Source organism: Sinohyriopsis cumingii, unplaced genomic scaffold (genome assembly GCF_028554795.1).
Source record: "Sinohyriopsis cumingii isolate HCF-2022 unplaced genomic scaffold, ASM2855479v2 utg001747l, whole genome shotgun sequence".
Taxonomy (NCBI): Eukaryota; Metazoa; Mollusca; class Bivalvia; order Unionida; family Unionidae; genus Sinohyriopsis; species Sinohyriopsis cumingii.
The window spans coordinates 1,152,161-1,168,473 of NW_028316043.1; the positions used below are offsets into that span (position 1 = coordinate 1,152,161).

The 16,313-nt window shown below is 39.9% G+C and overlaps 1 protein-coding gene across 1 annotated transcript; it reads right to left on the bottom strand.

The window, feature by feature from the left end:
* Nucleotides 1–13,580: 13,580 nt before the first annotated feature.
* Nucleotides 13,581–15,936, bottom strand: LOC149771658 (uncharacterized). Its single transcript, XM_089948268.1, has one exon. It carries the CDS (start codon nucleotides 15,741–15,743, stop codon nucleotides 14,415–14,417), a length of 1,329 nt encoding a protein of 442 aa, XP_089804394.1. The 5' UTR covers nucleotides 15,744–15,936; the 3' UTR covers nucleotides 13,581–14,414.
* Between the last annotated feature and the right edge of the window lie 377 nt (nucleotides 15,937–16,313).

Below are 16,313 nucleotides of genomic sequence, written 5' to 3' on the forward strand. Positions count from 1 at the left end.
CTTTCAAAGCGTGCAATCCTCGTGTCACCATCGTTTTCAACACCGGGGCCACCGAACGAAAGGCTGATTACAACATATCTCTTAAACTATGTCCTCGCTGTCGAACGAATCCTCGGAACACTGGATACATGACTTACAATTCGTTAGAAAATCGTTTTGTTTTCGAACATGGAGTTTCACTGTGACTTTACCTATGGAGATTGGAATATTTTGTCCCAGAACACTTTTTATAGTAATGTTGACAGTGTCGAAAAACGACTTACTGACGGGCAAATAGTGATGGTGTACAAATTCACGGTGAACGGGATAAGTGTTTCCACATTCCGGTTCATTGGTTGTGGTGCTATCTACTTTGAAAGGAATGACACGAAGTAACGGTACGGAGGTGTCTCTCACCACGTTATGGTCCACCACATCGGAGTACACAAAGATCAAATTAAGTCCTTCGTTCAGTTCTACCTGGGAAAATCCATATTACTGTTGATTTTGGGATCTAAATTATGTGCTGCCATCTGTGGATGTCCATCACAAACTTCAAACAAATTACCATTAATCCTGAGGGGACAATGTGTCGGTATTCTGAAATTTGATCACGAGAAGACGAGCCACTTTATCATACTCAATTTTAACACTTCATTTGGCTCTGTTCAGGGTTTTGCCAAAGGCTAAGTCGAACCTGCCCTCAATGGTGTCCACCAAATGTTCACCACTAAAATAATAACCTGAAGGAATTTTCAACGTGTAGATAATAAAGGATAGATTGCTTGCTGACTTGGTGTCACCTGAAAACCCGATTTTATATATTTCTACTTGCAATTGTGCATTTAGGAAAGTGTTTTGCTTTTCAGTGATGCTTTTGATTTGTGTAGGATAAGTCATTTCCACCAAAGCCACTTTCCAATGGGCTTCTTGATCTAAATTGGATGGCCTGAGGTAATTTGGCCGTGTAACAACATAAAGTGTTATGAGGAAACACCTCCATGCAACTGTCACTGGGTGAGGTTAAGTAAAATTGATGGTGGTGGTTCATAATTCCAGAGTTCTGGTGTCCGAGGGGTCACTAGAATTCACAGGAGTGACTCAGCCCAAAATGGTGTTGTTGTTGGAGTGGTGCTTGACACTGGACGATAGATTCCCGTTGTTGCCATTCGAGGAGTATGTCAGGGAAGGATTGGGAAGAAGGTAACCGATGCAATTGCTCAATAAAATGGTCCACAATTGTTTGTCTCCTTGTTGCAAACTCAAATTGGCAATGGCCACACCGAGGACACAATACACCACAAATATTTGGTAGAAAAAGACGATTTGAGTTTTAGGCACACGTTAACCACACCACACCAACAAGGGCTGTTTTTAGTAGATCTTGCAGAGAAGAACTCGGTGAAGGAGTGGTCGCTGCAATGGTAGCGGTAGCTGAGGCTGCTTTGAAGAGCATGACTGTCACTTCTTTGTATAGTCGATGACTTGCGAAGCGTCGATCCAAGAATCAAAACTGGGAGGATATAATTTCCAACGCAATTTTACTTCTTTGAGGCTTCGTTTTCCCACATTAAGTGTTCTTCGTTCGAGAATGCTCTCGATGTCGTACATGTCGTCTTCGTTTTTAGTGACCCGTTGTAACTCGGGCAAGTAAAACATTTCTTTTAACACTTCCCCGTTCATGTCTTCCAATTTATAGACGGCAGGATGACGACCATGCGCTCTTTCAGTGACACTAAACAATTATGCAGTCCAGCTGGGTAAGTAGCCTTTGTCGAAAGTGCGTTTAGTTTTGACAATGCGCACCCAATCTCCTACTGCTAGCACTCCACTTTTCTTGGGGACAGCCACTAACGGGGTCGTACCAAACCGATGCTCATAAGCGAGCACTTCGTTGGTGAAGGTCACTTCAAGTGGGGTACGTCCAATGATTCGATGGTAAAATTGGTTGTACGCTTGAACCAGGTGTAGTAAGATGTCGATGTACTTTAGAGTGTGTTGGTGTGTAAAATATTGACACATGCGTTCTTTCAAGGTACGTTGAAAACGTTCCACGATGATTTAGGGAATTAGGATTTCACGATTCGTTAATTCTTTTTGGAAAGATTGGTTCAGAAATTTGGTGCCTCAGTCGATTTGCCATCGAAGAGAGTGACGACCGCTTTTTTTCAACACCAGTTGGAGGGCTCGCACTAATTCATAGCTTGATTTGAAAGTCAATGGGACGACGTAGGCAAATTTTGAAAAGACGTCGATGACACAAAACAAATATTTGTATCCATGATTATAGGTGGCCAAATGATAGACATCGGCAAAATTGGCTCGCCATTGATGATCGCTGCCCTCCACTCGAGTGCAACTTCTGGAAAATTTTCGTCGAATGGGTTTTGTCAAGTGTAGGTGACTTGTTCTTGTAACCATCGCTGTACTTGAGGAAAACGGAGACTTTACCGACGAGGTTTGGCAGCACGATACAATTTTTCATCACCTCCGTAACTTGCAGGATGGGATGGATCATAGTAAAGGGTGGCTCACACCTTCTCCATTTTTAATAAGTCACCCACTCTTCGCTGATCTACTTTGGACTGGACGAAAGGGTGGTTTTACGTGTCCGATGGGCCGCGGAAGTAGAAGTCGAAGGTAGTGATGGAGGTGGTAAAGGAATGGGTTTGGTCTTCTTTTCTTTTTTCATTTCTGGCTTCACTTCTTTCTTATTCACTTCTGTCGAAGGAGGAGTGGACATCATCTTTTTAACCAGAGCTTCTTCTCGATGGGGTGTGGGGGGAGAGTTCAACAAGGACGCTGAAATCTTGCTAGGAATGGGAGCCGCTGACGGTGTTTGAAAGACTTCTCGTACCTCTTCTTCATCAGGCTTAAGTGGGGTTGTGTCTTTCTTGGCTACTGAGAGTGGTGGTGGTGGTGGACTTTTCATCAGGGTCTTAAAATCTTTCAGAGTGGGTAGAGCTGTTTAGTCTAAAGCTTTCTGGTGAAAGAGTTGCAGTCATTGCAAGAGTTGACCATACCTTTGCGATTTTTCTGTTTCGACAAATCGTGGCGATCCACTAACGACTGCAGATCGTGCTGGAACTGTAATATCTCGGTTCAATTCGGATTGGGATGCTCGTTGTTCTTGCCAACTATGGTAATACATCCATCGTATGTAAGGCTCCAAAGCTACTCTTAGTCCTTCCGTTTGATTTCAAGGGTCACGTCTGACATCTTTGGACACCAGAGATCCTTTTAATCTTGATCCCACGAGTCCTCTCAGCATGGTTCCCAGCACTCCTTTTAGCAAGGGTCCTAACAACAGAGGCAAATTTCCTCCGTGTTGTACCAACATCTTCTTTTGACGAATGTGCATTTTCTTTTGAACCATTTGGCGAAAAAACTGACGATGTTTGCCTAGGCATTGTTCCTAGTGTTTTGACCAAAGGTATCGTTCCATTGAAGACGTTCAATAGACATTCGCACACGGTATCAATGACATTTTTAGAGTCAGTTTGAATGATTTTGTTTTTCGCATGGGTGGAAAAGCTTTGAACAAAACAGACAACATGTCCCCATGTTTGACTAAACAAGTAGCAGTCTTTTCTTTATGTTTCCTTTGGGTTTAGAAGAGGGGTGGCATTTGTGGGGTGACATATTTGGGTCTTCATGAGCACAAAACAGTGATGCCCATGCTTTTCCTCAGGCCTTTTTTTCTACAGGAACGAGTCGCCACTGATTGTCTTTACGTCGCATCAATTTGATGACATTCATCACACGTCATGGAGGGGTTCACAACGGACTAAAGCAGGACATTTCTTGAGTAGAAAAATTCAGTAAACTCTGTAACAAGCCCGATCTCTCTTGGACTTTGATTTTGGGAGCAGGTACTTTGTGAGCAGCTTACCACTGTAGCTAAAGAGGATGAGCGTGTCAGCGCTAGAAGCGAAGATTTTTGGAGACGTGAGTTTCCATTGTTTCATCAAATGAGGAAGAACGGATGTCAAACTGGGTTTGGCAGGCATCACCAACAATGGAGAATTGGAAGAACCTGAGGCTATTGGAGACTCTGTTACCGTCGCTGCAGGGCGTGGTTTGCGAATGTCAGGTTGCTGTCACCGTAAACCATCGATAGACTTCTTTGAGACTGGCTTCTAAGACACGAGTACGTATTTGTGGATTTCGTTTCGCGACTGATGCCGTACAAGTCACGAATCAATTTGACGCGAAGATGAGACTGAAGGCACGTAATGTTGTCGTCGTGTGAGAGAGACCCAAAGTGACTGAGGTTTTTATAGATTCTTTTGTTAAGTCGACGACTGGGACATGTACAGGATAGGTTTTCCGTCTTGACACCACTGGTGAAACAAATGGGTATGAAATCGCAAATAATTGGAGTTGTGGATTTTAAATCTAACTAATCTAATCTAAACTTTTAAATCCTAACTGTTTGGTTAAGACTTGCACTTGCGATTTATATCTAGGGTTTTTAAACAAGACCACGTAATGATGATTCAGACTGATGTTGAGAGCGGCTTTACTTTGATGAAACAAATTTCAAGTATTGTAAATGACACTTTCTTCTTTGTCTTCTCCTAAAATCGAAAATAACCATATGGGTCTGACTGGGATCGGACACGATTCCATCGTCTTCGCTAGGAATGCCTTCCACAACCACGATGAAATCGCTTTGATGTTCTCGCAAGCGGTTGTACGCCGATTTCCACTCTTTGTAACACCACACAATTCGTTGAGGTGGATGATCGATCAAATGATGTTTATGTTCGATCAAACGTTTGACAATTCGGTTTTTTCCTGAACCGCTAGACCCAGCAATTAACATCTTAAAGTGATGGCAAAGATACAAGGCCTTCCAACTGGCACGATCCAATTGTTCGTCGATGACAATGAAAGTGGAGGATGAGGGAGTAGAGACGGCAGAGGTAGCCATAGTGCAAGGAATGTCGCTTTTGACATGAAGACAGACAAAGGTTTTTATACCTTTTTCAGGACACGTTTCTTGCAAGTTTAAATGGAACAACACGAAAGAGAAAATACATAGAAGCCAAAACATTAAGTACAATGATCAAGTGAACAACAAAACGATCAAAGTGGAATATAAACAAGCCGCTGTACAACATTTCTTTTGTAACCAAGGTGTATTTGGGAGAGTGTGTAACATTGTTACAGTCTCTACATGGGGTAATGTCACACACATGTCCCCCCGGAATGGTCTTTCGGGAATGTCTATGACAGTCCTGTCCTGAAGGGAGTGGTTATCCTCGGTGGCGGGTTCTTCTGGTACAGTCACTAACACAGGTTTAAAACTGACTTTTTTCCTTGGGCATTGGAATTAAAGGATCACAACTCTTGAGCATAAATGGACGCGTTTTGGGTCCAAACCTCCAAACCCAATTTTTTCCAGTCACGTACATCCAATGAGGGTGCAAGTCAGAGGCTACACACACATCATCATAGCAATCTCCGGTAAATAAAACTTGACGAATCTTTTTCTCCCGTAGAGGTCGAGAAGTATCCAGATGAAAATGCAAAGCTTAGAGCAAAATGAGTCTCTCGTAGACATTTAAAGGGACCACTTTCATATTTTATTTGGTGACACGTACTGTTCGTAACGAGTCCACAAGGAATTGGTTGGTATATCCTAGAGAACAAGTCAATAAGACACACACAACACGACGATCCCAATTGAATGGACACAACGCTCGTAATAAGTGTTGGTAATCTTCCACTGTTTTTGAATACTCTCATCGATTTCCTTCCATGGAATCTACTGTACCGCTTCTGTTAAAGGTTGTGGCATGGTAGTCTGTTTTTATAGCCTCTTTTGTCGAAGGTAATAAGTGTACTTTCTGCACAAAACTGATTGTACTCCAGTAACTAAACCAAATTGTTTAGTCTCTAGTTTACACACTACACATCGCAGAGAATTTTCCTTTAGAGACAAAGCTCGATCTCGTAAAAGATTTTGGTAATTCACTAACACTTCCTCTGGTACTATTTTTCGTATGGCCAACATGTAACAAGTAGGATGAGTAGACATTAATGTCTTATTGTCCTTGTCCAGGTGAACAATGCCAGACCACTGGAACATTTTCAAATGAATCAGTCCTCTTATAGCATTCAGGTACCAGTGGTTTACAGATCGGTGACGTAACGGATGCAATTGTTCTTTGCTGTTCACTTGTATTTTGACCAACTCTCGGGAAATGAGTTCCCCCCAACTGCACAGGCAAACCATGAATGTTCTCTTCTAAAGTATCCCTGATCATGTCCACCAAGAATCAGGAATCACTAGGTCGTGGCCAATAGCCTCGTTTATATTTGAGACTGAAGTAGTGTCCTCCCATAATCAGTCTTCGTTTACTTTGGAAAAGAGCATAATTTCAAAACCGAGAAATGATTTTGAGTTTGTCTTTCACTTGTATTTTGACTAACTCTCGGTAAATGCGTTCTCTCAACTCCACAGGCAAACCACGAATGTTTCCTCGTAAATTATCCATTCAAGGATTACTGATATCGTCCCACTAAATGTAGGTAGTGACAATCCGGTGACCATCGAACATGTTCCAGGAACGCAGAATCTTGCTGTTAACACTGGTGTAGTGACACACCACAACTGAAGCACATGACTTTATCCCTTCACCCAAGTAGAAAAGTCCCGCAGTGGCTAATCTGTCAGGAGTAGGTCCCAGTCGCATTACTCAGGCAAACGCACGGGTAACGAATATTTGTCTTCACAAGTTCGTGTCGATGAGGGAACAATGACATCGTCAGGTGTTTGCTTGGTATTGGATGACATCCGCAGAGTGGTAGACGCATGGCCTCTCGTGAAGGTTGACATTGACAATGAAAACCAGTAAAGAGTCCACGATAACGAGTGGTACGTTTGTCGCATGCGTCAGGTTTGACTCTCACAGAATCACTTTCCATGGTAGGTGAAGTGGTAGTAGTATTAGTGATAATAAAGTTCCCATGATGCTTTACTGCATAGCTCTCATTGCAAGGCACAGCATCGCACTCAACTTGAGAATCCCCAAAGTTGAATTGTGTTTCTTTAAAAGGATTGATCTTGTTTGCTTGGTCTTGGTAGTGACAATGAACTATCTATCTTAGAAGGTGTCCCTTTTTATATGCTGACCAATATGTACGTGACCGTACGGCAAAGGGAAGACGCACTCGCTTCTGGTACACAATTTGATACACTTTTTCCAAAGGTCGACTGACGATTTGGTGGGTTGGTAAACGTACAATCTTGTTCGGTTCACGGGTGGTCACTTTAAAGCATTCATCCTCTCCCGACAGCAAGATTTCTTTCACTACTCCAAAGATTACCACTTGACTGGTGAGATAACTGAGAATCAATCGTTTCACTTTACACTCGATGTGCGTTTCTCCTTATTTGTCCCGGTATTCGTAGCTGTAATTTTTAGGACCGCCACTAGCAAAACTTAGACTCTTGTCGTCGGGGTGTTTCTCTGTCCAGGCTCCTAAACGGTCTCCTTTCATGTCAGGGTGAAGATGTAGATTCAACTGTCCGTGTCAAAGTACAGAACGCGTTCCCCTAACAGTTATAAAGCTTCGTACAATTTTAAGCAAGCAAGGGCTGTACGTAAGTCGCAATGATGACATTTCCAAATTCGTTGGCTTGTACAACGTACAAATCTTCACCGTAATTGATTAAGACCAAATCCTCGTGAACAACATCCACGTCTGTCATGTATTTGGTTTTGTCATGAATCATCTGGAAGTAACGGGAAGGTTCTGTCAAATACTCAGTCTTGGGTAAACACGCTCGTTGTGCCATCTTGCCCCACAAGCAATTTAAAATCACTTTGGCAAACGATCGCCTGCCGTCGTTTTTCACGATGTGGTCTAAAGTGATACCTTCCTGTAGGTGACCTGCAGGAAAGCGACAATATTTGAACGCATAAGGATACAGCGAACACACGTCCAAGTATTTTATTTCTTCTCCTCTCTCTTAATCAGCGGATTACAGCAAACAGGTGGCTTTCTTCCGTCCCCCGTACAAACTATCCCTCGGGTTCAGTGGGTCAGTAAACCTGTATCTTTCCACGATGCGTTTAAACTCGGGATCGGTTTTCAAACAATGATCGTACTCGTGTTCCCACATGTCTACCACTTGGTATCCTTGCTGTTCTAACTTCAAAAGTCGCTTACAACTGGCCATGGTAAAGTCTTCCATGGTTCGTTGTAAATCCCTTAAGGTGTGTGCCACGTTCAGGATAACAGAGGGGACATACTTAAATAATCATCCGTTAAACTCGCACACGATCTTTGGGTTTTCTAAGTCCCAACCATCCACTAAATACGTTCCGATGCTCTTTTTGCCTGCTCCGTTTCGGGCGTGCTGAATCCATTTGTCTTACTTGTCACACAAGTAATGTAGCCAGCCTAAGGCTTTAACGGAGTAATGACGTTTGAAAAAATTGGTTGTCTGAGGGCTGATAACAACCAGGATATTTTCGGGGATGAATCGTTACCGGTACACTAAGGAACATGTTTTGTCAATGTTGCAAGCTCTTGGATGCACTTCTCGCACGCTGGATGAGCCACGCAGAAATTAGGACTGTGAATATCGGTATCTTTCATGCATTCGAAATCGAAAAAGAGGAAATTTCCCTTCTTCTTGTCATCTTCCTCTTGATGTTTGGAATGGTATTTTTGAATGTAGTATTTGTGTTCCATGTTCACGATCTGGTGACAAATGTGACATTGTGTAACTTGGCACTATTGGTACGTATACCTTGCCCACAAGAAGGGCACAATCTCAGGAATTGACAAGCACTTTTCCGCTGCGAACCTTGCGTCTTTAGATGTTGTTGGTAACAGGTAGGACTGACAAAAGTGCTCTCACAAGCAGGGCTATGCACTCGTTCTTGTCCCTTGTCCAGACACGGTTGAGAGGCCAAACATCCTGAGCATTTCGGAACACAATGATTGTGTTGTTCTCGATTTTTATAGCCATAGTCACAATTCTCACAGTAATAGCTGTATCCCAGGAATGGGGTGATATTAGTAATGGCATCGAAATGTTCATCGTGATGATAGAAGTGAATGTATTTTACGTCTTTGAAAACTTTGCCTCGAAACAACAACGTTCCGCTCACTTCGTGAGGGCGCACTTTCAAAGTGTTGTGTTGTGCCAAGACATTTTGCAATTTTTGCATTTGATAAATGCCACATGGGTGTGGGTATTCGGAAAGGCCTGCTTCCTGTAACAGGAGTTCTGCTTCTCTTCGTTGTCCTCCCATGGTCTTCTCCATTCTACCGTCTCGTTATTGTCGGCATAGGTTCGTCCCACCACGATAACCCTGGCTAAACACATGTGCTCTTGAGGGTTGTTAATTTGGGCGAGGCTACGCTTGATGCTAAGAAGGTCGTCCACCAATAACATCTTTTTGGGCCCGGTCCCTTGGGAAACAGACACGTGGGTCTTAAACAGTGTAGCGCTTCCATCGGTGATGTAAATTTGTCATTATATTGTTGCACGTGTTGAATCTTTTCAATGACTTTGGAAGGTGACACTTCTGCTGGGCTGCAAAAATTCGATCCAAACAGGAGACTTCAAACCGTCGTGATGTATGGAAAGTCTCAAGCGATCGTCTTCTTTGGCTTGACATTGTCGCTTCAGTGTGGTTAGCAAAGAATCCCACACCTCGGTGATGAAACCCTCTGCTTTCTCCAACGGTACGTTGGACTTGAAATCTTTAATTTTCACTGTGTACGTGTATGATGTGGTTTTTAATTTTCTAGAGGAGCGCTTTTCTATCTCTCGAATGTCATAGTACTTTTCATGTTTTGCTAATGGTGGTGAACTTTGGTTATGTGTAGAATCACTGGGTCTGGACGCGGCTCATGGCGTCTTCAAAGTCACTGGCATGAATTTGTGCCAAGAATTCAGCTACTGTGCGAGGCGATAAATAACGGTTTTGCCTCTTACCTTTTCTCCTTTCTCTGCGATATGATGCGATCGTTTCATCTTGATTGCAAAAAGTCGAATGACTACATATTAAACTTCATGGGTCACTTTATATCCATGTTAGACCAACGTATATATTAAGGGTGTGTGTCTTCCCTTTCAATATTCATTTCACTCTCAAACCGAGCAGAAAGATGGAGGAACACACACAGATTGAACTTTTGATCAGACCTTTGCAAGGTGTCATAAGGTAAGTTTCTTCAGACAAGCCGACAGACTGCTCACCCTCCTTTCGAGATAAAAGTGAAGATGCTTGATATATATGTAAGAAGAAAAGGCATTAGTCTTCAGAGTGTCCAGACCGTCGAAAAAGCAAAACAGGTGCTAGAAGAGACATAAATCAAGATACCTGTTATCATTGTCAAGAAAAAGGAAATTTGTCCTCAGATTGCCCTAAGAAAAAACATGAGCAAGAAGAAGAGAGGGGTTCCCAACAGAAAGTAGAAGAGGTACCATCCCTAAGGACATTGGTCCTCAGATTGCCCTAAGAAAAACATGAGCAAGAAGAAGAAGAGAGGGGTTCGGAACAGGAAGTAGAATAGGTACCCTCCCTAATGGAAGAACCCAGACACGTTCAGAAAGAGAAACAGAAGAAAGTAAGACTAAGATAAAGTGTGGACGAAGTGGAAGAAAACCTGTGAAAGTGAATAAATTTTAAAAACAGAGAGAGTGTAAACAGACACAGAAGGCAATTAATTTTTTTAATTGTTGTGTTGTGAATTGGATTGTAAAATTTGTAGCAGAATAGACCAGGCATATAATGTAAGTGTCTCTAGGTTTTGATTTGCAGAATATGGACCTACACTCACGCACCCACATATCATTGGTAAGAAAGGTAATTTAGTTTTAATTGAATTTGGCAATTGAAATAATATATCTTTTCAAGAGAAGTGGCTGGCCCTGAAAAGGACCGCTGGTTTTTGTTTGTTTTTAAAAACAAACTCAGGAACGGGACTTAATCCTCTGTAACTGTTTTAAGTCTTTGTCACGCCAATACCTTCTTCTGGACTGGCTCTTGTCAATGATGATTTGGTAGAAATCACTAGGTGTAGTATCGCAGGCATAGTAACAGGGTTAAATTGTTTAGCTTGGGAAGGTTTTTTCCTCTTGGTTCGTAATAAAGAAGTCTGATACATTTGTTTCAGACTCTTTACCTCTGCTAAAATGACCAAAAGTACCGTGACCGTTTGGCGTTCACGACGTTCCTTCTCTGCAAGACTTTGTTTCTTCTCTGCTGATTCTTCGTGTCGTTTCCTTCTTGCCTCTTCTTCTTGCTGTTGCTGTTGTTGTTGAAGGAGAAAAGCTTGGTCTGCTTCCTTCAGCTGTTGTAAAAGAAAAATAATCTAATTCTTCTTTATGTCACTGTTTAAATTTCTCCCCATGTGGTTAAGAAGTAGAAGTTGGTGAAGGTACTGGTTCTGGAACAAAATCATGCCGAGAAAGAAAATCCACTAAATTCCAATTAAAATCAACCACTTCTGGAAGTAGTTCCTCATTGACCTTCGTAGCCACTGCTATTCCATAGCTTCCAGTCTCCACGGCCCGTGCACCAAAATTCATTACCTTCTTAGGTTCAGTCATGATTGAAAACTGTGTCGCATGGATTGACTGCGCACAGACGCTAGCACCTCTATATAGGGAATGTGACGTCGCAGGTCGCTCTCTTCGGATTGGAATACTCGTTCCGTGTTGTGATTTAATTTTGTAACCACTGCCATCTCACCTCTGTCTGCGTGGGTTCGTGTCTCAGATTCGGCCAATGTGGGTATGTGAGAAAGCTTGCCAGTAGCTTCTCGTGGGTCGGTGGTTCTTTCCAGTGTTTTCCTGGGTTCTTCCTCCACCATTAATACTGGCCGCCATGTATAGCCTATCATGTGCTGAAAAATGGCATTAAGCCCCACAACAGCAACAACAACAACATCATTAAGATCATTATACACCCACATTCCTTTAGACACTCTACGAAGTGCAGACGGCAAAATCAATGTTAAAGTACATATATATTTTTTGCATAAAATGAGCCTAAAGTAGTACAATATGGATTGAATGTCGCGTACGGTGATGTCAGAATGAACTATGTGCATATTGAAAAACAAATTTGTACTACCCTATATTGTCAGGATTCCACTCAAAGTGATCAGGAAGTTTTTTAATGACACTTAAGGTGCAGATCATTCTGAACTCAGGACTGAAAAGACTTTGGTTAAAGAAAGGCATTGTTAAATTTTAAAAGAACAATTTATATTTAATTGAAAACGATTTTAGTTTTTTATATTTTTAAATAGCAGAAAGATGTATGCTGATGACATGCGTTTTATTTTTGCAGGCTAATATTTGGATGTAAAATTCAAATGATGAAAATAGCTTTGTAATGTTTTATTTGTCCAAGCCAAGCAAGTCAAGACCAGTACCACAAATTAAATTTTTGGGTAAGTAGTTATGTTAGGATTTTATTTATAATGTCATGTATTTAGTGGTCTAATATATGTCAGTCATTTAAATCATCTTTTAAAATTTGCGTGTAAAACCCAAATTCCATGAGTTGAGTTTATAAGTGTGTCATACCTGGAATATTTATTTTTCTTTATTATGAGCCCACATCTAATTGAAGAGTTACAAAGTTTAGCATCTAAAGGCTATACAATTTGTTTCCTCCACTATGCACCAGCGGTAATGTTTCATGGAAGCTGAATTTTACTGCATAATATAGAATGCACACACTATCATTTCAGTTGTCAGAATAAAGTTCAAGTGTAATGTATTTCTGATTTAGGAAGCAATTAGCCTTCGTAAAAGCCTAAGAAAATTAAATTTCAAAACACGCCATTGACGGAGCTTTACTTTCTGAAGGATAACAACGAAGAAAAAAAATAGAAAAATAAAGGGAAGGACAATATTTCTTTGCACATACTGAAAACAAGACATACATGTGTCAGTCCGGTTCTAACCAGTATTCACTCAGAGACTGCGAAAGAGAAGTTTGAACACCAGGACCATCCAATCACTAGTGAGTGTAGTGATGCACACTAATAACAATTGCAGCAAATTCAAATCCCTTAAAACCCTTCTGAATTCATATTCAAAGTTTAGCTATTACAATGTTGACACTATATTAATAAAGGGAAATTTTAGGCTTGTGTAATTTCAGCAAGGGCTTCAGAGGTCTTACTAGGATTTTAAAACTAGGAGTCCAGGACTCCCATTTTGGTAAAAACATGAGTCCTACCAGCAAAAGTTGCAGTCCCTTCCAGGTGTTAAGCTAGACTTGAATTTTAGGGAGAAGTGACTTCTCCTTTTGGACAGAACAGGGAAAAGTGAAACCTAAACAGGGAGAAGTGAACGAAAGCAAGAAATACAGTATATATATTTTCTCTTATTTGATTTAAGCCCTCTATTTCCCAGTTCCATATTTGCATGTAAGTTTGGAATTAAGCAATACTTTACTGTCAAGTAGACAATTTTCTTAGTTACTTTGGCCATATGACTCTAAAAAAGAATAACAGAATCTATATTGTAACAACTTTAACTCAATAACCAGATTATATTACTGTAATTTCAAGTTAGTAAAAAAGCTTAATCAACAACACTTAATCAATTTTTAAAAATTCGTATATTTATTTATATTGTCTAAACGTTCACAATAATGCCACTTTCAAAGATTCCTACACGTTTGAAACAAAACATGTACCATGTACAAGAGGGAAAATATCTTCTGGTCATATTGTTAGTCCTTCGTTGCAGATAGACTATTACCGTAACAATTCATATGTAACATACTAACATGCATACATCTGCAGACATATCTCCTTTATAGTCAGTATATGAACTAAATCATTCTGTCCTATAGAATCAACACAGACGTGAGTGCATCTAGTGAATAAAACTAAGACAAAATCGTCTTTGAAAAGTTTATTATTATATGAAAATGAGTTATTATTTTTAACGTGGAATCAAAAGTAATATATCACTAAGTATTTCATAACTTATTATTTAACATACATTGACAACATTAGACTAAAATGTTTTTCATCCAGTATTAATGCACATGTTCAGTTTTAAATATCCACTGTTTTAAATATACATTGTATCACACACTTTTTGCCTAAATGGTTTTTCTCCATAATGAATATGTGCCATTTTAATTTTCTAGTCTCACTAAACATTTGGTCACATATTTCATATTTAATTGCTTTTTTATCCAGTATGAATCCTTGTGTGCTTCTTTAAATATCTGCTGCAACTGAACATTTTGTCATGCATTTCACACTTACATGGTTTTTCTCCATTATGTTTCTGCAGGTGCAGTTTTAATTGTTGGCTGTGCTGAAACATTTAATGACACATTTCACATTTTGATGGCGCTTCTCCAATTTTGTATTCTCATGTGCATTTTTAATATGTAAACTAATTAAGCCCTTCATCACATACTTCAGATGAATGGTTTCTCTCTAGTATGAATCCTCTTGTGAAAATTTAAATTTTCACGACGACTAAACATTTTTGCACACACTTCACATTTGTATGGTTTTTCTCCAGTATGAATCCTGAGATGCAGTTTTAAAGTTCTATTCTGTGCAAAGCTTTTATCACATACTTCACACTTAAAAGGTTTTTCTCCTGTATGAATCCTCATGTGCTGTTTTAAATTTCCATTTTGAGCAAAGCTTTCATCACATACTTTACATTTAAATGGTGTTTCCCCAGTATGAATGTGCATGTGCTCTTTTATATTTTTACTACAAGTAAACATTTTATCACATACTTCACACTTAAATGGTTTTTCTCCAGTATGAATCCTCATGTGCTGTTTTAAACTTCCATTCCGATTAAAACTTTCATGACATACTTTACACTTAAATGGTTTTTCTCCAGTATGAATCCTCAAATGCTCTTTTAAAGTGCTGTTTCGAGCAAAGCTTTCATCACATACCTCACACTTAAATGGCTTTTCTCTAGTATGAATCCTCAAGTGCTGATTTAAATTTCCATTATGAGAAAAGCTTTCATCACATACTTCACATTTAAATGGTTTTTCTCCAGTATGAATCCTCAAGTGCTGTTTTAAAATGTTGTTCCGAGTAAAACTTACATCACATACTTCACACTTATATGGTTTTTCTCCAGTATGAATCCTCAAGTGCTGTTTTAAATGTCCATTCTGAGTAAAGCTTTCATCACATACTTCACACTTAAATGGTTTTTCTCCGGTATGAATCCTCAAATGTTGTTTTAAATTTCCAATCTGAGTAAAGCTTTCATCACATACTTCACACTTAAATGTTTTTTCTCCAGTATGAATGCGCATGTGCTCTTTTATATTTCTACTACGAGTATACATTTTATCACATACTTCACACTTAAATGGTTTTTCTCCAGTATGAATCCTCAAGTGCTGTTTTAAAGTGCTGTTCCTAGCAAAGCTTTTATCACATACCTCGCACTTAAATGGTTTTTCTCTAGTATGAATCCTCAAGTGCTGATTTAAATTTCCATTATGAGAAAAGCTTTTATCACATGCTTCACATTTAAATGGTTTTCCTCCAGTATGAATTCTCAAATGCTCTTTTAAAATGCTGATCCGAGTAAAGCTGTCATCACATACTTCACACTTAAATGGTTTTTCTCCAGTATGAATCATCAAGTGCCGTTTTAAATTTCCATTCTCAGTAAAGCTTTCATCACATACCTCACACTTAAATGGTTTTTCTCCGGCATGAATCCTCAAGTGCTGTTTAAAAGTTCCATTATAAGCAAACATTTTATCACACACTTCACACTTAAATGGTTTTTCTCCAGTCTTGAGCTAGAGTAGTCCTACATGTAAGACCTCGACGCTGACATTTATGTTGTGGGCGTCAAACGAAAACAACATGTGCTGTATCTCACATTTTATGTCTAGTGCTAGGGTACAGTCACCTGATTCCGGGGTAAGCTAATGTACAATCACGAATTAACCGGTCCTACTAAACACCGCAAAGTCAGACAAAGGTAGACAAAGTCAGACAAAGGCAGACAATTTTTTGTTTTATTTCTACATATTTGTATACATTATACTATATTAACTTTGCTTTGATATTTAAATTTTCAAAAAGCGTGATTTAATGTTGTTTGAAAGTAAAATTGGTACATACGTACATTTAGTAGAACAAAGGCAAAGTTCTTTCGGTGAATTATAAATGTATGTGCCGAGTTTGTATTAAGAACAATGATGGTGACGAATATTGCTCCATGAACGCTCTCTTCCGGCTGAACGAGGTAAGTGATAATTGTATAGTTTGTGGTATATCTGCCTTATGTACAGGTATATGAAGAAAAATCATGTTTTCCA